This window comes from Oratosquilla oratoria, unplaced genomic scaffold (genome assembly GCF_046742065.1).
Source record: "Oratosquilla oratoria isolate Oo_2021 unplaced genomic scaffold, ASM4674206v1 SCAFFOLD158, whole genome shotgun sequence".
Classification (NCBI taxonomy): Eukaryota; Metazoa; Arthropoda; class Malacostraca; order Stomatopoda; family Squillidae; genus Oratosquilla; species Oratosquilla oratoria.
Window position 1 is genome coordinate 242,646 of NW_027467513.1, and position 23,577 is coordinate 266,222.

The 23,577-nt window shown below is 40.6% G+C and overlaps 1 protein-coding gene across 2 annotated transcripts; it reads left to right on the plus strand.

Moving 5' to 3' along the window:
• Positions 1–341: 341 nt before the first annotated feature.
• RpS30 (ribosomal protein S30) lies at positions 342–9,034 on the plus strand. Of its 2 annotated transcripts, none has more exons than XM_076181094.1 (5): positions 342–499; positions 5,895–6,013; positions 6,111–6,210; positions 8,698–8,753; positions 8,850–9,034. In XM_076181094.1, exons 1-5 carry the CDS (start codon positions 346–348, stop codon positions 8,973–8,975), a joined length of 555 nt encoding a protein of 184 aa, XP_076037209.1. In that variant the 5' UTR covers positions 342–345; the 3' UTR covers positions 8,976–9,034. The 2 variants fall into 2 exon arrangements, with proteins under 2 accessions (XP_076037209.1, XP_076037210.1); XM_076181095.1 differs by having other exon boundaries at positions 351–420.
• The last annotated feature ends 14,543 nt before the right edge of the window (positions 9,035–23,577 follow it).

The following is a 23,577-nucleotide window of genomic DNA, read 5'->3' on the forward strand; positions in this document are numbered from 1 at the left end:
AACATACACATACGGCAAGTGTTCGAACAGAGGGGAAGCCGGCAAGGGATACAACTACATACAAATAGGGAGAATACAAGATGATGTGGTAGAAATAGGTTTGGTGTATATTGGACAGTATACTGAGTATACTTTTACTCAGTGTATATTAACGTCATATTTTGTTATCCAACGATGTTGCATTTTCGTGCCACTACGCAACATTTAGTAATGTTCTAAATATTGTTTTAGTTTGCATAATTCCAATTGCGATGTATTTATTTTCAAAATATTAATTTTAGAGTAAAATGAGATTAGGTATTTTATTATCTGTAATATTAATGGAATCACATATCTTTTAGAACCATGAAGAAAGTTCGTTTATACTTGCTCGTCGTCAAAACATCCCTTCTACATCCTGCCATCTTTGAGTGGAGAAATGTGAGTGTAGATCTACGTGTATTTCGCCCAGACGATTATTCTTTCACTTGTAATATAAGGAAAACTCAATATCTGAAAGGTTTTAAGTATATATTGCAATATTATACATACATGAGGACCATTTGTTTCGGTGGAAGTGTAATAATTAAATGCACGTGGGAAAGTTAGTGAACGTTCTGTTACGTTGTTGTTACACTGAAGTTTTCAGAACCATGAAAACGCACCACTAGTTGTGTCGGAAATTGCGTAGATGTGAGCACACTTCAGTAGTTGTGGTATTAATTTCGTTCTGTATAGCTTGTTAATAGTCAACAAGGAAAGTGTCTACCGTTCTACGTTGACGTTCCATAATTTTATGCAATTTAATTTAGAACTAATTTTGAAATTTTATTTTCACGGTGAAGTGACTTCTGCATAATTCAAAGGCCGATACTAATAAATTTGGGTGTACTAGAAATTATTTCGTCAACTGTTAGAGGTTTATGATTCTTACTGGGTTGGGTGTGTCATCAACAAGTTTGCATGGTCAAGGTCGGGAGTAGTTTGCGGCACGTGACATCAGAATGTATAGCAGTTCCCCTACTAATTACCCAAATTTTAAAACCATCTCATGAACTGTCCAACTGCCCTCGAATTGGCGAAATTAGGACATCCAGTCTGTTCTTGTGAAGTGATTATTCATGATAGTCACAGTCAGTGGCAGGGCCCAGGCTAACTTTGCTGAGGCAATATAATTATTATATTATACCAACAATTATAAATTCTAATATTGAATATTAGAATTTATAATTGTTGGTATAATTTAATTACCATAGTATGTAAACAGTTCCATTCTGGTAATATGTAAATGTCTCGTGTTACTTGTATGCATTTTGAAATATTTTTACATGGGATGGTTAAATTAGTGCAAAATTTCTAAATCGTGGAAACTAACATGAAAATTTCCTTGTCCAATAGTTCCTAACAAGCTAACCTAATCCAATTTCCCAATGAAAGAATTCCATAGTAAATATAGGCCTTTCAAATGCCAAATAGAAAAAAGTGAAACGAATAGAATTTAAGGTTTGGAGCTATAGGGCAATTATATATTCATACTCATGTGGAAATGGAATTTTACCATGAAAAGTATTGGATTGTGTAAGTATTACTACTGAGTGAAATTTTTCTGAGGTTAAAGTTAATAAAGAAAAATCTTAAAAAATCATGAAGTTAACTAAAGACTTGCTTAGTTTTATCTAAGTATTTCAGGGCCCTGCCCCTCCGCACAAGCAGTGCTCTGCAATGCCCTGCCTCACAATGCAAGCAGTGTTCTGCAAGGCTCCATCCCACAACACATCTTTGTACATACAAATACCTAGGGCATTTTTCCCCCATTATAAAGGCGGTAGTGAAAGGCAATCCACTCCTACCCATTCACCACCCATTCCTCCCTCTATTCTTGTCTCCTTGTGGATAACGTATATTTAATATAATGCAGTGGCTATTTTTATGACAATTATGAAAAGTTCTCAGGCTATTCTTATGACATGGTTGATAGCACCCTCTATCGTGAACCTTTGAACTAAGTTCAAAATAGCTGCCTCAAATTTTAAATTACTTGCAGCAGGTGCAGAATTTGATTCATTTATAGCTCTAAAGGAAAAGTCTAATGTAAATCTTTATACCAGGAACTCCAGGACAATATAATCAGCTACTAAACGTGATCCTAACAGAAGTTTCAATCCTGAGCTGCAGTATTTTCCAATAGGTAATAGCTGTCAGTATGGAGGTAGAAAATACTAGCTGAAATCTACTACTGGGACACCACCAAATCAAATGTTAATAAGAAATAGACTTCTGTCTATTCCAAGACATCTTCATATTATTTCATACATCATTAGCAACTTAAGATAGATTTGTGCATTTAAAGAATTTTGAAACTATGACTGTTAGGTTAGGTTGTCAAAAAATTTGGTTCTAAAGATCACGATAGAGGGTGCTCTCAACCTTGTAAGAATAGCCTGAGGACTATTCTTACAACTCGAAAGTAGCCACTGCCTTAATATAAATACAAAACTGCAAAGAATAGTGATATGGATAAATGGTAAATTTTCAGAAGTGCAGATGTATGTGCTGTAGCATTAGAAATTTGAATATTGTAAATTATAATCGATCCTCGTAAATTTTTCTTGGTGGAAATCAATAATGGAAAAGGTTGCTAAAAGCAATAACGCAAATGAAACCGCTAGGGTTGCTTGAGATGACATCTTTGTTTTGAGAGATGCTGTGGTCGAAGAAGTTAAAGTATGATGAATTAATTTATTCCAACCTAATCTACGTTTAGTAATGGAACTAATTTATAGGTTGTCAGGGATGTTGACTGTGGGGTATACAGGAGTTGGATAGCTTTAAGAAATGCACGAATCTCTGTTCCATAGCACTGTTTTAAAATGATCTGTCGTGCGAGGTACTAACAGAAGCACTGAGGGTGTTTACTTACTTGATGTTGTGCAGAGGTTGATCCCCCACTTAATCCGGTTTTGGCGTCCCTGCTTAGTAGGTCTAATTGATCCGGGTTAGAGTTTGAGGCTGCTTGACAGATGGCTGTGTAGCCTGGCACCGGTGGTTTGTCAGGTAAAGTCATCAAGTACCTATCCAGGCCAGCCTTAAATGTATCCACCGTGCAGCCTTTTATGCCTCTTACTTCTTTAGGGAGTGCATTGAAGATTTTTGGTCCTTCATGACCCAGGCTGGCAGCAAGTAGTCTCGATTTGCTCTGGGGCTCTGGTTGGAAGGGTTCTTCTTTTGCACTTGTGCCCTGTTCAATTATTGTACTGTGTTTGTAGTGTAGAGGAGTTTCTGGGGTCTGGTACATGATTTTCCAAAACCTTCCACAGGTAGATGGCCCTGTATTGTTCCCTCCTCCTTTGTTGGGATAACAGTGAGTTCCCTGAGGCGGTCCCAGTAACTTAATTCCTTCATCCCCTGTATCTGCTGGGTGAAGCTTCTTTGTACTGCTTCCAATGGCTGGATTTCTCCTCTTCTATGGGGTGACCCCATTTGGCTGCAGTAATCTAGTGTGGGTTGGACTAGGGCCTTCCAGAGGGTTAGCATAACCTGTGGTTCCCTGGATGAAAAAGTCCAGAGTACCCAGCTTGCCATTCCCTTGGCTTTCCTTATTAATTCATCAATGTGGTGATGAAAGCTGGCATCATCGCTGAGATGAACTCCCAGGCATTTTACATGCGTCTTTGGGGGGATGACTAAGTCACCCTCGGTATGCAAAGCAGTTTCCAGCTTTGTCTTGGGATGGACCACATCTCAGCATTTCAAATTTTCCCTCATTAAACTGCATGTTGTTTTCTTCAGCCCAGGTATACACTTTGTTGAGGTCCTGCAGGTGGTCTACGTCCTCTTTCCTGGTCACTATGTGACTGATATTTGTGTCATCAGCAGAGTATTTGCTTTTAGCAAGATTGGAAGGACAAAACTGAGCTTTGTTCAACAGTGTATTTGCTTTTAATTGTTTATTTTTTGCCAAAGAAAATATTAGTGATGTTTTATAATATAGAAAATTAATATTTAACCCCTTCCATACGGTGCCGCACACGTAGGCGTCATGAGGAGCAAGTGGATTCGCGACGCTGCCATATCGGCGTCTTGATTATATTTATTGTAGTCGCCCCTGTGTTTTTACATTCTCCCAAATGCGCCCTTAATCCCATTCTCTGTGGTTTTCAAAATTCGCGGGTGAAAGAGAGAACGATCGATATAAGCGGCGACTATATTTTATGATGCGAATATTATTTCGTTACGTCGTACGGCTGGCATTGGCTGCTGCCCGCGAGATTTAAGTCCCGTATTGAAGTGGTTAATTTTCTAATACTATCATGTAGGTATGCACTTCTGAAAAAAATACTGATTAAAGAGAAGTAATCCCCCCACCCCCCAAAGTCTGGGCTTCACCATCTTGGTGGGACACATGCCTACAAGCAAAAATTCTACCCATAGAATACCATGTGAAAATGACTGGATACAGTTATAAGCCAAACTACATACACCCCTCATTGCTACATCTCTCAAGTACTACAAAAAATGCAACTGACACTGCTTTGCTCTACCAGGGGTTTCTCAATCCCCAGTGGCCAGGGCTGTCAGGAACCAAGGTGACATAACCTGTTGTGGGTCCTGGGAGTGGATCTCAGGAGCCAGCTCACAAGTCCGTCCCAGCAAAAAAATACACGGGACCGACATGCGATTTTGCTTGGGAAAGTTCCAATGTCGCTCTCGCAAATCCAATAGCAGGAGCGATCCCCCACTGTAATGGTAATAGGGGAGGTTAGGCTCCTAGACACTAGGAAAATCTAATCAACTTTGTGATTTTGTTACTCTAAACTTGAACAAACACATTACTAATACATTTGTAAGTTACAGAAACAACAAAAACGGACATTCTTTGTATTTGTAGTACACGTTTATTCTATGTGCACCCAAGAACAAACCAAATTAGTTTATTATTAATTGTTGGTTGGTGGCACCGTTTTCTTTTTTTATTATTTTGGCGTAGAACAGAAAATGAGAGTTTACAATCTAACTAAATTGTTCATTTCTCTAACAATTTTTCAAGCTTTTATGACTTGTATCACAGTCCATACATTTAAAAATTAGTTTACCATTAATTGTGGGTTGGTGACACCATTTTCTTTTTTGTTTTGGTGTAGAACAGAAAATGGGAGTTTCAATCTCTAAATTATTCATTTCTCTGTAACAATTTTTCAAGCTTTTGTGACTTATAATCATGGTCCATACATTTAACAATTAGTTTACCATTAATTTTTTTTTTTTTTTTTTAAACAGCACAGGGGAGTGACCAATTGTGGGTTGGTGACACCATTTTTCTTTTTTGTTTTGGTGTAGAACAGAAAATGGGAGTTTACAATCGCTAAATTATTCATTTCTCTGTAACAATTTTTCAAGCTTTTATGACTGATAATCATGGTCCATACATTTAACAATTAGTTTACCATTAATTGTGAGCTGGTGAGTTTACTTTTTTGTTTTGGTGTAGAAACTGAGATCAAAACAGCACGGGAGAGTGACCACATGGAGGCTCTCTCTGTGCTCTTACTGCCAAATTCAAATCATGTTAAATCAAAATTGTCGTGTTATTTAAATAGATTCCTTGACAACTCGTTAAATTGAAAGCGTGTTAAACTCGTGTTAATTGAGAGTTGACTGTATGTATTTATCTACAAAACATTGCTGACAAAAATGTCCTTGTGTCAGGATGCCATTGTATATAAAATGTTATCCATGGCTTTTATATTAAGAGTAACATGACAGACCTACAGTAGGGTGGGCGATTGAATCTTGTTCAAATTTCTTGTTACTCGTTTATCATTTAAAAGAAATAGGGGGAAAGACTTAATATGAATGACCCTGTAATTGTGGTGGATCTAAATTGTGATATTCACTTGTGTATTTCTTTTTTTCAGTCAAGATGCAGCTCTTTGTGCGATCAGGAACCACGCATGTCCTAGACATTGCTGAAGGACAGACTGTTGGTGATGTGCGCCAGTTCATCTGTCAGGCAGAGTCTCTTCCAGAAGCTGAGGTGATATATTCAAACAAGGCATTATCAATTAGTTAATTTTGAAAAATATGATAGTAACAGGATGCAGGTGATGTGACTAATAGAATAATTTCTTTAGGTGAGGTTGTATGCTGCTGGATCACCTCTAGACAATGATGTTGTGCCTCTTTCCACCCTGACCTCAGATGCCATTGATGTAAATGTGGCATTGAAAGGAGGTAAGTTGAAAGCACTTTGGATGCATCTGAGTAAAACCATACATACAAATAACAAGGGCTTTTTCCCCCTAACAAGAGAGGTAGCCAAAATCAAAGGCATAAATCCACTCCCACCCATTTAATCCCCACATCCTCCACTCGCATTCACCACACCACCCTCCCTTTTTTCTTGGCTCCTCCTGGATGACTGAGTCATCCCTGCATCTCGCCCAATGTCCTGGGTGGGACTTCATTAGGGATGTCATGTTGCTATGGCTGTTCATGTGATAAATGGGGTGTTGAGGGAGGTGAAGGAGAGGGTAATGGGCAGGGGACTGGAGATGGTTAAAGAAAATAGAGAAAAGTGGGAGGTGAGCCAGCTGTTTGCTGATGACACTGCAACTGTGGCAGGGTCAGAGGGGAAATTAAGGGAGTTAGGGAAGGTATGTAATAGAAAGTTGAAGGTAGGTAAAGCAAGGTGATTAGATGTACAAGGGGAGAGGATGGCATTGAGTTGGAAGTAAGTCGTAAAGGGGAGAGGATGGGGGAAGTGGATAGCTTTAGGTATTTGGGATGGATAATGTGGCAGTAAATGGAGGAGTGGAGGTAGAGGTAAATTGTAGATTGAGAGGAGACAGTAAATGCCTTCGAGGATTAAAGAGTGTAATGAGAGACATTTTGGGAATGGATGTGAGTATATTGCATGAAGGGTGATTGTGCTGAAGGCTTTGTATGAGGCAGTGAGTTGGAATTTAAGAGAGGAAAACTTAAATGTGTTTGAAATGAAATGTCTGAAGTATGGTAGGGGTTACTAAGTTGGATAGTGAGGTATGAGGAGAGTGGGGGTGGAAATGGAGATGATGGGTAGAACTGATGAAAGAGTATTAGGATGGTTTGGACATGTGGAAAGAATGAGTGAAGAAAGATAAGTTGAAAGAGGTGTGGAAGGCAGAGTTAGGGGAAGTGAACTTGAGGGGACGACTGAAGATGATAGATGGATGGGGTTGAAAGGGGTACCGAGCAAGAGGGGAATGTCTGTTGAGCAAGGAAGGTATGAGTGGGAGAGTGGATGTGTATAGATGATCTGTTATGCTAGGAAGAGAAGGGTGGGGATGGGGGTGCTTAAGTGTGAAAGATATTTTGATGCAGCCCAAAGGGATTTCTCCCCATCTTCTTTTTCTGGATGGTATGGAGAATGTGGGGTCCCTAATTAAGTGAAACGGCCTTGCTGTGGATGTGCTGTGTCTTGCTGCATTGCTTCTGACCCAGGGCAGTGGGCAGGATACAGGGATGACCCCATGAGGAGCTGAGATGAGAGGGAGGTGGAATGGATGGAAGTAGGTGTGTATCATTGACCTCCTTAAGGTGAAAAAGCTCTAGGTATATAGATGGATTAAAAGTATTTGGCTAGTTCTAACAATACACAAGGTGCTAAGATGAGAGGGAGGAAAGGGTGGTGGATAGGAGTTGAATGTGTGGGAGTAGGTATACCTTTTGCCTTTGGCTTCCCTTGGTATATAGATAGATATTAGGATTAAATTGCCACTGGAGTGGATTAGCTGTCTTGTATTGCTCCTGTTATGGGCAGGAGCAGAACATGTCTTGACTACCAGGTTTCACACAACATTAAGGTTGATGATGGTAGTTGTATGTTAGGACTGTGGGGTGAAGTTTATCTACCCCAGTTCTTGATATAGCATAAGTCAAGCAAGGAATTAATATTGTGTTTAGGTGTAGCTAGTGTAGGGCAGTGTAAGATGAAGTGTGCAGTCTTTGGGTTTGAATTGTCAAGTTATTTCTGGGGATGTATGCAGACCACAAAATGGTGATTGTACGTATTGTTTATTGGGCTGAGAGGAAATCTAAAAGTTTGATGTAAGGTGTAGGTTATACAGATGGTATAGAGTGCCATAATGAATGGGTACAATTGCAATGGCTACCTCCCTTGTAAGGGGAAAATCTTTCGGTATATAGATAGAATTGCATTGCTTCTGACTTGGGTAGTGGACAGGAAATAGGGACAGCCCTTCATTCACGAGAAGCTAAGATGAGAGAGAAACAAGGGTGGTGGATGGGAGTGGGTGGATGCCTTTGACTTGGATACACCTCCCTTAGAAAGGGGGAAGAAACCGTGATATGTGTGTGTATATATATACTATCAGATCTCGCCCAACATCACTTCACCATGCACGAAATTTCACATTTATATGAATGGGTAAGATATCCCAGCATTTGCCAAACACTGTCATGATTCACGACTTGAATAGCCTGCCAGGTCGTATTGTGTGTCAGTGTCAGGTGGTCTGGAAACTTAACCTAACACTCGTGTGAAGTGAGGTCTGACTATATATATTTATAGTAGTTGGGTTATGCCAAACTGAAAATACTACATTGCTTTGCAGTTCGTGGTTTCAACTCAATGTCAAAGCAAGGTGTTTCAGTTGTTTGCCACTCTAATGTAGTGTTTTTAAACAAGTGTCCTATATTATAAAACTTTTCTCCCTTCAGGAAAGGTCCATGGTTCTTTGTCTCGTGCTGGCAAGGTGAAAGGTCAGACACCCAAGGTTAGTTGTGTATTTCAGCACTCAGTTTTGTTGTTGGGCTATTCATAAAGTTGTGGCTTGCATTCACATATAACTGAATATTATCTGGCTTTTTAGGTTGAGAAGAAAGAGAAGAAGAAGGCCAAGACTGGCCGTGCCAAGCGCCGCATCCAGTACAACCGTAGATTTGTTAATGTTGTGGCTACCTTTGGCAAGAAACGCGGTCCTAACTCCAACTCATAAATTTTATTTTTCCCTAACTATACCCAATATATGATGAAATAAAGTTGGATGTTGCATAAGGACTTTAATATTTTCCTATGACATTGTATGGAGCCATCTATGGGAGATGCTCCTACAACAAAAGCAAGAACAAAGTGTGTTTTTACATGAAATGAGTTGGTTAAGTCTTCTGTATAAGTTTTGAGGCATTCCAGCCCACTCCATCCAATCTAAGAGGTAGCAAGATAATGAAAAGGGGGTTGAAAGGAAAACCAGCCTCATCACCTTTAGGGCTTCATCAGTTGATCATCCAGTTACATCAATTTCTTGTCCTCTCCCTTCTCTATTCAACAGATGTTACCTTTTACCTAATGCTCCGTATCACCTTATCCATCCATCCTGTTCTTAGTGTTCCCCCATTTCACTCAATCCACCTCAGCCTTCCACACATTTATTGTTGGTCTTTCTTTATATGTTCTTTCCTTCCCAAACTCTTTCAGTTTAAAATAAATCTGATCTGCCAGCTCCTTTACCACACCTGTTCAAAGCCTGACCTAGTTTCTCACTATCCATCCTTGCAACCCCCAGTCCCAATTTTAGCATAATTGTGCCTCCTTTGCATAGCAAGTTGTGCCTGTATGGTGTAGGCAGTCCTCCTTTCATATGGTTTGTGTCTATTCACAAATGCTTATTTCTCATGACTTCTTTCCCCCAAAGACATGTATGTTTTCCTCTACAGTTTACCTCACCCACAGGGTTCATCAAATGAGACCTAATTTTCCCTAGCTATATAGTACTACTACCGGGATTTTTTTATTTGAGTCATCCACAAGCTGGAGATCTTGCAAATTTCCTGGAATTCCCACATGGGAAATCATGGTACGTCTTTCCCATCAATACATCGGGTAAGTATGAATTTAAATTTTAATACATGATACGTTAACCTTGTACTTAATATATGTATAGTAGCACATTTTGTGGATAATACAAGAAAACAAGTATAAAAAGAAAATACCAATTTTATTTACAAATGGTTAATGTATTACTCGCTCAGGACATCAGATACTCCATCCCTCTTTCCACTCTTAGTTGCTTATTAAGATTTCATGCCGGAGTTTTTCAAGAGTAGCATATGATCTCAATTACTTTTTTTCTGATGACAAAATGAATTAAATGTGTGGGAAATAGATTTGTAATGTCAGTAAATGAGGTGGAAGAAGTAATCAAAAAAATGTCGATACTTTATTACTAAAAACAAGTACTGATTACGAGTAATTACATATACCAAGGCTTTTTCCCCCTTGCAAGGGAGGTAGCCAAAAAGAAAAAGGCATAAAATCATTTCATCCCAAAATACACTCCACTCCCCTCCACCCTCCCTCCCATCTTAGCACCTCCTGGATGACGGGTCATCCCTGCATCTTGTCCACTGCCCTGGGTCAGAGGCAGTGTCGCAAGTCACAGCACATCCAAAGCAAGGCCGCTTCATTAAATCGGCGACCCCACTCTTTCCCCTCATGCATAAAAATAAGCAAACAATATAGATTTAACATGTCTAGACTTGGCAAAAGCTTTTGATACCGTCCCTCACAAAAGACTACTTACTAAATTAGCTTTACACGGAATAAGTGGTAGCCAATTAGGTTGGACAAGTAATTGGTTGAATGGTCGAAAACATTTTAAATGGAAAAAGTTCTAGATGGAAAAATGTTACAATTGAGTTCCTCAGGGTTCCGGTCTTGGGCCACTTCTATTTATAGTATATAAATGATATAGACCATGGACTAAAATCTGTTTCCAAATTTGCTGATGATACAAAACTGTGCAGAATGGCAAATAATCACTTAAACCAACTAGATATTCAAGAAGATTTAGATCAATTACAGCAATGGTCAGAAAAGTGGCTAATGAAATTTAACACAAGGTAATGCACATAGGTAAAAATAACAGTAAGTACGATTACAAGTTATTTGGAAATTCGTTAACAAAAGTGGATAGTGAAAAAGATCTCGGCGTAATTATCAGTAACGACCTCAAATCATCCAAGCAGTGTATTTCAGCTTCTGAGAAAGCACATAAGATTCTAGGACTGGTTGCATGATCTTTTGATTTCCAAAGTCCATCACTCATTAACAAGCTATATAAATCGTTAGTTCGTCCACATTTGGAATATGCTGTTTCCATATGGTCACTGAATCTCATTAAAGACATTGACAGACTGGAAAAAGTACAATGGCGAGCCACAAAACTGATTCCAAATATAAAAAATAAATCATACGAAAATCGACTAAAACATATGAATCTGTTTTCCCTAAAAAAGCGTAGACTCAGAGGTGACTTGATACAGGTCTTTAAAATTCTAAAGGGAATTAACATCAAAAGTGACAAAATTTTTGCATTGAATGAGAATCAGACAAGAAACAATGGTCTCAAACTGTCCGGAAATAGATTCAATTTGGAAGTAGGTAGAAACAACTTTGCCAATTATGTAGTTAATGAATGGAATAAACTTCCTGCACAGGTAGTGCAATGTAGTTCAGTTCGAAGCTATAAGAATCATTTGATTTTCATTTATTATTAGTTGTATGTTAATTTATTATTATTAACTATTTACCTGTTTGTTTATTATTTAACTATACCTATGCATTTATTTATGTAATTTATTTACATTAGTTTTATTTATTATTTTAATTTTTTTTTTTTTTTGCATCCGACCTAGATATGGTCCAAAAGGTCTCCTGTCGGCATTCTCCGCCTTTGTAATCCTTTGTTTGTAAGTATTCTGCCCCTTTTACCTTTTCTTCTCTACTTGATTCGCCTCTTCCTCTCGTAATTTCTTTCCAAATCATCTTTTTATTACTTTCAAAATATTGTCATACTCTTACCCCATTTCACATCTGCTTTCCTCTTTGCCTCCTTTACCTTGTGCTTTACTTCTCTTTTCTTTGTACCTCTCATATGACTCCCTTGTCCTATTTTGTAACCAATCTGTGAAAGCTTGCTTCTTCTCTTCTACAACCTTCTTTGTTTCCTCATCCCACCATTCACTACCCTTCCTTCTGTTTCCTCTTGTCCTTCTTGTTCCACACCATCTTTGCACACTTTGTGACTCCCTCCTTGAACCATCCCCATTTCTCCGCACCTAGCTCTACTCTATCCTTCACTCCCTCCCACTCCTCTTTCAGCTTCTTCTTGTACTCCTCCTTTTCCTTTTCATTGAAAGAGTTCACTCTAAGCACCTCCCTACCTTTTGTCCTTTTCCTTTTTCTCCATCTATCCTCCCCTCTCAGCTTACCTTCCACCAAAAAATTATCAAATATTCCCCCACCCTCTCCCCTTAGCACATGTATATCCTTAACTCTTCCTATTATACTCCTATCTACCACTACATAGTCCATTAACGCTCCATCCACCACCCTTTCATGTGTACTTATGCTTGACTTCCTTCCGAAACACTGTATTTGCTATCATCAACTCTCTAGACACATACCATCAACTATCCACCACGATTCTTTCCTGGAACTCCACATTTCCCAACTACTGTCAATTTGTTCATTTACTACCCTAGCATTAAGGTCTCCCAGTACTATTACATTGCCATTTCTCCCAAATCCCTCTATGCACTCATTTAAATCTATCCAAAAAGCCTCCCTTTCTTCTACACTCTTCTCACTACCAGGCCCATATGCACTTACAAAAACCCACATCTCCTTTCCCAGTTTCACCTTCATCCACATTATCCATGAGGAAACCTCCTTCCACTCCACTACACGTTTACCTATCTCTTTACTTACTAGTATAGCCACCCCATCTCTCCCTCGCCCTCTCTTCACTCCTGATATCCTCCCACGTACACTGTCCCTTCCCTCTCAACTTAGTTTCACTCAAAGCCAACACATCTATCTTTCTTCTCACAAACATACTACCTATCTCTTCCCTTTTACTCTCATCTGTACCACATCCACGCACATTAAAAGACTCAAACCTTAGGGTGCTGGTCAGAAAACTCCTAGACCCTCTTATGCCTTTACTTTTTTTAGGAATATTCCCTGTGGGGCTACAGGGAGAAGGATGCCTGGTCCCAATCCCCATCCCTTTTTTCTCGCCTCTTACGATCCAAGTGGAAATACTTGGTGGCAGTATTCCTTTGCCCCCACCACAGGAGTAATTTCTAATTACTATTATAAACAAAAGTTTCCAGGGAGAGACATGAGCCCAGTGTCCTGGGAAAATTATGGGGTCTCACTAAATTGTTGTCCTCATGGAAAAGTTGGAAATCCCGAGAAAATCCCAAGACATGTTACATGTGCTTCGCTTCCTGTGTGCCAGGATAGTCCTATGAGTATCAAATACCTTTCCCAGGAATGTGTGTCTAAGGGAACAAGATCCTGAGTCCCGAGATCTCGTTTGATGAATCCTACCCATAGTGTCATTCCCTACTATATGTGTCCCGAAGTATTGGAACCTATCCGTTTCCTCTGGCCTATCTCCTTGAAAACAAACATTCGACTGGCTCACCCTTGCCCATTGTACATCTTGATACCTTGCTCAAATCCACTTATACTTTCAATTTTCTCTCGCCTTCCCAAATTCGGTCACTAACTGCCTAGGCACTCCTCTGATCCAGCCACAAGCATAACTTACAATTTCCATCTAACTTCTGACCATCAATATTGCATTTACCTCCCACATACTCCCATCCATGTACACATTGAGCAACCATGGTGACATATACCACCCTGGCATAACTCATATTCTAACTATACCCATCCTTAACACTGCCTCTACCACTTATGTGAAATTTTTGAGTAGCCTTAACTTTCTCCATATCCTATACATCTGCAACACCTTCCATAAGAAAAGGACGAGGTTAGGGAGGTGCTTAAAGTAAAGCCACTTCATTTACATGGGAACCCTCCCTCATGAGGAAAATTCAAGACTGGGAGAAATCCCTTCAGGCTGTGTCAAAATATCATCCATACACAACCAATCTCTACTTATTCAAACCCCCTTTCACACCATCCTTGGTCCAATGAACAAGGGTAATGTTGACAGCAGTTTGTATGAAGCACAGTTCACATGAGCAATGTTTCAGCACCAACTTCCCACATTTTTAGCAGCTTGTTCCAGCTTTCCTGAACCACTGCAATCTCGCACAGTACTGGAGTTTGATCCTGTGAGTGGCAGCCAGTCTTGCACTAGCTATGATGTGAAGGTTAGTATAACTAGCAGTTCAACATTTTTCTAGTTGGGTTTGTCTTATCCATACATAATGTACAAAGTAAAATGCCTATTAAAACAGTAGTTTTGTCTGTATTAAGGGGATCGTCCATTAGAGAATCGAACTTTTTTCAGTTTGGGATGAAAGTGGCTGAGATTTTTTCCTAGTAACTGTCTTGTCTCAGAGAAGATACCACCGAGTTTTCAAGTCATTTATGCTTATACTTTTTTTTTTTTGTAATTTTTGAAAATTTTTAAATGGATTCAGAGGATAGAACTTTGACTGGATATTGATTATTTTTTGTCGATATAATGGGCTAAGATAGATGAAGAAACTGAGGCAGAATTCTGATGTTCTGATCAGTGTTATGAGAAAAAAGAATCCAAAGTAAGTTGATGAAAAAGGAAAAAAAAATGTATATATGAAAAAATCCTACTAGTCCTTGACAGAAGGACATAAATCTGCCTCCAAATGTTCTCCCAGTTATGCTAAATCCAAAAAGGATTTGCAGTTAAAAATCAGTGAAGGCATTTTGGATATGAATCAAGTTAAATGTGCAAAAATCAAGTTTTTCAGGAATGAGCGTCATAGTTTTTTTGTTCATGGTTACTGGTCCCCTTTCATCATTTAGGATGTTATGGTGTTGAAAGGGTATCATAGGCACAACCCTACTCTTAGTTGCCAGCTTTTGATTAATTACAGGTTTATATGATGAATCCAGTTAGTATCCACCAGGGTTATATTGCACTTTTCCTTTTCTTGGCGCGATGCATCTTTGGCGACAGACGATCTTTATCTGCCATCCTAAGCTGTTTTATGGCATCACTGGTTGTTGTCCCTCTTGCTGATGGCATATATGCAAGTTCATAACCAAAGATGTGGTTCAGAACTGCAACTTGAGCACAGAATTGAACTCTAGCTGCTGATGCAAACTTCCTCTTTGAACTCAAAGCCCAGATCTTTGCATGGAAGCTTTCATTTTGGTTTTGTGTCCTTCCCTTGAGGCATTTCTCTAAAAGCTCTGTAGAGGTGAGGTCTTGATATATTGCCAGGATGGATTTCCGCTTCTCAGTGAGAATCTTCGCCAGGAACGGCTTCTTGACTCTGTGAGACTCGGGTTCCTCTTGCCTGGCTAGTGCTCTCTGGGGAAAAAAACACCACGAGTCTTCTCCCTTAGGACAGTAAGAATGCAATGGCTTCTCATCTGTGCTGACAGAATGCAGGTAGGAGGCCATGATAGCTTTACGCATTGTCTGAACGTCAGTATTCACACAATCACGTATTGCCTTCCCATAATACTGTGTCAACTGTCACAGCATCTGCTCGTATGCTATTATTTATCATACAAAAGCATAAATATTGTGCAAAATACACAGCTTCTTTTGTTAGCAAATATATGTAACAACAGAAAACGTAATATGCAGTACGCAGTGCACATGACCCAGCCACAGTAGGGTGGGGGGTACTGTATTATATATATATTTTTTTAGATAGTAAAAATCAAGATACAGCTTCCATACTCGGCCACGAGATAGCTTGTGAGCAACACTTTTAGAGGAAATATTTTCAGGGTGTTTTTTTTTTTTTTTTTTTTATTTTTTTTTCTGATGGATGATCCCCTTAACCCGTTGTGTACGACCGACGTAATATTACGTCACCTAAAAGGTTACCGCTGTGACGATCGACGTAATGATCCGTCGCGTAAGTGGCTTTCATTTGTTGCTATGTAACTTTTGAAATACCCGCCCCCTGAGCTTCTACCGGGTGTCACGTGATAGAGGAGTGATGGATCTTCCCAGGGAAGGAGCCTGATTGAGTTGCCAGTTTCCTAAACTGGTTCAATTTTACGGTAAACATGGAGGATGTATTTTCCGCGCCTCAGAATAAAAAGCCGAACGAGCGACGATTGGCGTAATAATCCGTCACGTTTTAAAATACGAAATTAGCAAGAGTTATGACTTGTTTGGGTAAAATATGAATAGTATGGCACATTGGCATGTGTTATACCCACGCACAGTGTCTGCGCGCGCACCCCGACCACCCACGGCGCGACCCACGCACCCTCACCAGTTGACCCCTGACCTCTATTTGTGCGTACTCGCTCGACCCCATTAGCGAAAATGCCGCGGAAATCACGTGCTATTTTGGACACATCAGCCAAAATTCGGGCTGTTTTAGATGAAAGTGCCCTACTAAGTGACAGTGACACTAGTGGTTCTGGTGATAGTGATTCTGTGGACGATAATTACCGACCCACCGCGCACGCACAGACATTGTTCAGGGAAGAAATGGAGGAGGATGCATCCTTGTTCCCTGGCATCCACGTTAATTTTTCCTCTGACGAGGAAGGAGGAGAAGAGGAACCGTCAACGTCCGTCAGTACGGCGGAGGCATACGGAAGAAGATCGCGTGTGTCTTCTCCGCCACCAATCGAGCCTGGCAACATGGCGGCCATTGTCTCGCCTGTGGCACTCCCTCAACCTACCCCGTCGTCTCATAGGTTGCTCCCTACCACCAAAATACGCCAAGGTGACTTGTCTATTGATGTTTTTCTTACTATTTAGACCCAAATGAGTTGATTTAGCCCATAAACAGAGAAAAAAAAATTTTCACCTACCCCGTCGTCTCTGGCGTGACATTTTATTTTACCGCGATCGGCCGCAACGGGTTAAGCAATTTACCCATCTGGGATGTTGGCAGCACATTATTGTGAGATTAAAAGCTGCTCGGTAGCATGCTGCTGATTAGTGTATATAGGGTCCCTATGGACCAGAGCCCACACATAATTTTGTCTGTGATAGAGGAAATCTCTATTCATAGAGAAATTATGCGACTTTATTATACTTCAGTTGTCCTCCCTGCTCTTGATACTGTCATGTACCACTTCTCTGAATATTCATTTCCTTTTTCGTCAAACCCTGTGGTAGGGGAGAATACTGCCACCAAATGTTCCCACTTAAGTTATAAAAGGTGACAAAAATGGGAAAGAGATAGGATTAGGCATCCTACTCTGTAGCCCCAATGAGGACCTTCCTAAAACAATTAAAGGCACAAGTCTTTTAATATGTGTGGATGTGGTACAGATGAGAATAAAATGGAAGAGATAGGCAGTGAGAAGAAAGATGGATGTGTTAGCATAGAATGAAACAAAGTTGAAAGGGAGGGATGAGTTTGGGAGTGTCACTGGATGTCAGGAGTGAAGAGAGGATGAGGGAGAGAAGGGGTGCCTATACTATTAAGTGAAGAGATAGGTAAATATGTGATGGAGTGGAAGGTTTCAAGGTTAATGTGGATGAAGGTGAAACTAGGAAGGGAGATGAGTTTTTGTAAGTGCATATGAGCCAGGTTGTGAGAAGAGGGAAGGGAGGCTTTCTGGTTAGATTTAAATGAGTGCATAGGGGTTTTAGGGAGAAATATCAATGTAGTGCTATTGGGAGATCTCAATGCTAGGGTAGGAGAAGAACCAATAGATGGAGTGGTTGGGAAGTGTGGAATTCCAGGAAAAAATTGTGGAGCAATGATGATGTGTAGAGAGTTGATGACAGCAAATACAGTGTTTAGGAAGAAAGCCAAGCATAAGTGCACATGGGAGAGGGTAATAGATAGGACTTTAATGGACTATGTAGTGGTTACAAGAAGAGTTTTAGATGTACATATTCTAAAGGATGAGAGTGGGGGAATATCATCAATTTTTGGTGGAGGGTTAGTTGAGAGTGGAGGATAGATGGAGGAAGAAGAAAAGGACAGAGGTTAGGGAGGTGCTTAAAGTAAACTGCTTAAATGAGAAAGAAAAGGAAAAGTACAAGAAGCTGAGAGAAGTGGGACTAGAAGTGGAGGAGGAATGGGGATGGTTCAAGGAGGGAGTCACAAGTTATGCAAAGATGGTGTATGAAACAAGGAGAGTGGGAGGAAATAGAAGGAAGGGTAGTGAGTGATGGGATGATGAAACAGAGAAGGTTGTAGAAGAGAAGAAATGAGCATTCACAGATTGGTTACAAAACAGGAAGTCAGAATTGTATGAGAGGTACAAAGAGGAGTAAAACATAAGATAAATGAAGCAAAGAGGAGAGCAGATGTGAAATGTGGTAAGAGTATGACAAAATTTTGAAAGTAATAACAATGAAGGAGACCACAAAGCCTACACTAGGCAGATCCATATCCATCACCACCTGTCATCCCCATCCATAAAGTTGTCTAACCGTTTCTTAAAACAACTGATAGTTTCAGCGCTCATTACATGGTTACTAAATCTATTCCATTCATTGACCACCCTATTAGTAAACTAATTGTTGCCTATTTCCTTCTTAAATCTAAATTTGTCCATTACTGTGAGTCCTGCCCTGTTCTTTTAATATGACCTTGTTAAAGCCTTTGATCCACTTGAACACCTCTATTAGATCACCCCACACTGCATCTTTCCAGAGAGTGTAAGTAAAGGTGCCTAAGCACTCTCTTCATAAGGCAAATTTCTGAGTCCATGTATCATTTTGGTCATTCTTCTCTGTACTGATTCTAGTGAATTTATGTCCATTCTATAGGACGAAGACCAAAACTGTACTGCATACTCAAGGATAGGTCTAACTATTGCTAGATGGAGTTTGATAATTACCTCTGCACTTCTATTTGTTACCGTCCTAGCAATAAAACCTAATGCTCTGTTAGATTTATTCCTGGCACTAATGCACTGTATCCTAGTTTTAAGGTCTGGACTCACTAGAACTGTCTCTTGCACTCAGTTTTCTCAAAAGCGTGTTGTCTAAGCTGTATCAATTTCCGGGTTGTGTAGCCCTGTTTAATATGCTACACTTAGAGATATTGAAGTTCATTTGCCATTTCACCGACCATGTGAACAATTTGTTAAGGTCATCCTGCAGAATCTCTGCATCATCTCTTGACCTAATTAGGCATCCTTCTGGCACAAAGGTTGCCACTGTCAATAATATGACCTTGGTGTATTATAAGGAGATGCAATATCTATGGCCAAGGTCATAACAGACGTACTACTTCAAAAAAATAATTAGGATTTTTGCCAGGTCCGGTGTAGTACGGTGACAGAGAAATTAAAATGAAACATTTATACACTTTAAACAAAAAAATTTAACAATAAACCATAAGAAGCTGTGGGAGGGAGTGAAGGTTGGAGTAGAGCTAGGTGTGGAGGAGGAACGAGGATGGTTCAAGGAGGGAGTCACAAAGTGTGCAAAGATGGTGTGTGGGACAAGAGGAAATAGAAGGAAGGGTAATGAATGGTGGGATGAGGAAACACAGAAGGTTGTAGAAGAGAAGAAGCGAGCTTTCACAGATTGGTTACAAAATAGGATGAGGGAGTCATATGAGAGGTACAAAGAAAAGTAAATAGAAGTAAAGGAGGCAAAGAGGAGAGCAGATGCGAAATGGGGTAAGAGTATGACAGAAAATTTTGAAAGTAATAAAAAGATGTTTTGGAAAGAAATTAAGAGAGGAAGAGGAGATGAATCAAGTAGAGAAGAAAAGGTAAAAGGTGCAGATGGAGAGATGATAATGGAAGAGAAGGCAGTAAGGGGAAGATGGGCAGAATATTTTAGGGAGTTGCTAAATGTGAAGGAGGATAGGGAGGGAAAGATAGCTGCAGTGGGAAATGCTAAGAAAATGACCGTGATGAGTGAGGAAATGGAGGAGAAATAAGGAAGGATGAAGTGAAGGCAGTTGTTAAGATGATGAAAGCAGGTAAGGCACCTGGTCTGGATGGATGCCATGCAGAATGTCTAAAAAAAGGAGGTACAGTTATGGTGGACTGGCTGGTGAGGTTATTTAATATTTGCTGGAGAGAGGGTAGAGTGCCGGAGGAGTGCCTGTATAGTTCCACTTTACAAGGGAAAAGTGGACAAGTGTGAAAGTAGTAGTTTCAGAGGGATTAGCTTGTTAAGTGTAGTTGGGAAGGCTTATGGGAGGATCTTGATTGAGAGGATTAGGAGAGGAACAGAGGGAGTAATTGGTGAGTAACAGTGTGGATTTAGGACGGGTAGAGGTTATGTAGATCAGATTTTTGTGGTAAGACAGATATGTGAGAAAGCTATAGGAAAGGGGAAGGATGTTTTTTGGGCCTCTATGGTCCTGAAAAAAGGCTTATGACAGTGTAGACAGAAAGGCACTATGGGAGGTTTTGCAGATAGGAGGAAAGCTTCTAGGAGCTGTCAAGAGTTTTTACAAGAGTAGTAGAGCTTGTGTCAGGATTAGAAATGGAGAGAGTGAGTGGTTTGAGGTAAAGGTGGGACTTTGTCAAGGATGCATTATGTCGCCCTGGCTGTTCAACTTATACATGGATGGGGTAGTGCGAGAGGTAAATGCAAGGGTAGTGGGTCAGGGATTGGAGATGGTTAAAGAAAATGGAGAAAAGTGGGAGGTGAGCCAGCTGTTGTTTGCAAACGACACTGCGCTTGTGGCAGGATCGGAGGAGGGACTGAGGAAGTTGGTGACAGAGTTTGGGAGAGTGTGTGATAGAAGAAAGCTGAAGATAAATGTGGGTAAAAGTAAGGTGATGAGATGTACAAGGGGTGAATGTGGCAGTAGTCTGGAAGTGAGCGTTAAGGGAGAGCGACTGGAGGAAGTGGATAGTTTTAGATAGGTGCAAATGTGGCAGGAAAAGGTGGAGGTAGAATGTAGATTGAGAGAAGCGAGTAAATGCCTTGGTGGATTAAAAAGTGTAATGAGGAATAGACATTTGGGAATGGATGCTAAGAGGAGACTATATGAAGGAGTGATTGTGCCAACAGCACTGTCTGGGGCAGAAACATGGAACATAAGAGAAGGAGTTTGAATGTGTTTGATATGAGGTGTCTGAGAAGTATGATGGGAGTTACTAGGCTGGATAGAGTGAGAAATGAGGAGGTGAGGAGGAGAACAGGGGTGGAAAGAGGGTGGGGATATAGGGTTGATGAAAGAGTATTAGGATGGTTAGGACACATGGAAAGAATGAGTGAGGAAAGACTAGTAAAAGAGGTATGGAAGGCAGATGTGGAGGGAGTGAACATGAAGGGACGTCCTAGGATGAGGTGGATTGATGGGGTGAAGGGGGCTTTGGGGAAGAGGGGAATGTGTGTTGAGGAAGGACGGGAGAGGTCAGAAGACGGGTGAATGGAGAATGGTTGTATATGGATGATGTTGTGATGCATGAGGTGGAATGGGGGTGAGGTAGTATGTGTGAGCAAATTTTGACACAGCCCGAAGGGATTTCTCCCTGTCCTCTCCTTTATGCATGGGGGGACAGAGAGGGGAGGTCGCCGATTTAATGAAGTGGCCTTACTGTGGATGGGCAGTGGACAAGGTGCAGGGATGACCCGTCATCCAGGAGGTGCTACAATGAGAGGGAGGGTGGAGAGGTGTGGAGTGTATTCAGGGATGGAATGGGTGGGAATGATTTTATGCCTTTTCCTTTTTGGCTACCACCCTTGCATGGGGGAAAATGCCTTGGTATATGTATGTATTTTAGTGTCGTCCACAAACTCACTAACATCACTATTAATCCCATTGTCTAAGTCATTTATGTACATAATGAACAAGGAACCCAAAACTGAGCCCTAGGGATCCCCTCTAGTAACCTTGCCCCACCTGGATTTTACTCCATTTATGGTGACCCGCAGCTTTCTGTTACTGATCCAAGCTCTAATCCATTCCAACACTTTTCCTCCTATGCCATGGGCTTTGATTTTATTTAATAGTCTAAAAGATGTTTTGGAAGGAATTTAAGGGAGGAAGGGGTGGCAAATCAAGTAGAGAAGAAAAGGTATGCAGAGATGATGGAAGAGACGGCAGTAAAAGAAAAATAGGCGGAGTATGACAGTGATGATGAGGAAAATGGAGGAGAAATAAGGAAAAATGAGATGAAAGAAGTTATCAAAATGATGAGAGCAGGTAAGCCACCTGGGTAGTATGTGTGTCATGCAGAGTGTCTAAAAAAGGGATGTACATTGATGGACTGGCTGGTGAGGTTGTTTAATGTCTTGTCTATTAGAGGGTAGAGTGCCAGAGGACTAGAGGAGTGCCTGTATAATTCCACTTACAAGGGAAAAGGGGACAAATATGAGTAGTAGTTTCAGAGGGATCAATTTATTGAATGTAGTTGGGAGGGTTTTGACTGAGAGGATTAGGAAAGGAACAGAGGGAGTAATTGGTGAGGAACAGTGTGGGTTTAGGACAGGTAGGGGTTGTGTAAATCAAATTTTTGTGGTAAGGCAGATTTGTGAGAGCTTTAGGAAAAGGTAAAGAGGTTTTTCAGCCTTTATGGATTTAGAAAAGACTTGTGACAGGGTAGACAGGAAGGCACTGTGTTTTGCAGATACATGGGATAGGAGGAAATCTGTTAAAAGCAGTCAAGAGTTTTTATGAGAGTAGTAGATACTGTGTTAGAAATGGAGAGAGTGAGTGGTTTGAGGTAATGGTGGGACTTCCCCAGGGATGTGTTATGTCACCTTGGCTGTTCAATTAATACATGGGTGGTGTGAGAGGTAAATGCAAGGATAATGGTCCTGGGATTGGAGATGGTTAAAGAAAATGGGAGCTAAGCCAGTTGTTGTTGTTGTTGTCGTTCCCTAGACTGTCTGTCCGAGCAGTCCCGTCTCCCCAAGGAATGCTACAGCCGAAACTGGGTTTTCCCACAAATCCTTTATAGAGTGTATGTTGTGTTGTTTGCGTGCATGATTGTGTATAATGCAGTCTTCCATTATGTGTTGTATGGCATGGGGTGAAGTGTTACAACCTGGGCAGCTGTTCACAATGCGGTCATCCAGCCTCTTCTGGTAGCTTAGAAGTGCTGGGTGGTGGCCGCACCGCAGTCTGGCCAAGTGGACTCTGTCCTTTCGTGGGAGAGAGGATTCAGAAGGGTGGATATCAGGGGGTCTGGCATGCAGCAGTGTGTTGTCTTTCAGTGTGTTAATGGAGCGGTGAGTGATATGATTATGAATATGTTTCCGGAGGCTGGTATTTAGTGGTTGTGGAGGAAGAGAAGAGAGTATTTGTGCGTAATAAAGGTCTTTGGGTGTTGTTTTAATGTTTCTTGGTGTGTGTGGGTGTTCTGCTATGTAGTGTAGCGGGTGTGATGTGTTTGTGGTGGCTGCGGCAAGTGTTTGTGTGCCTCTCATGTCGAGGTGGTCCTTGACTTTTGTTTCATGGTGTAAATGGTCTCTTGGTGTTGTATTTGTGCAGCCTGTAATTGTTTTTAGGGCTTTGTTTTGTATGATTTGAAGGGTGTTGTGGTGTGTCTCACTGAGATTAGGAGCCCATGCAGGACTCGCATAATTCAACACTGAGCGTATGCATTGTTTGTATATTGTTATATTAGTTTCTTTGTTTTGTCCAAATGTCGTTCTAGTGATTGACTTAAGTGCGTTAAGTCTAGGTGTGCATTTGTTTTTTATGTTTGTGATT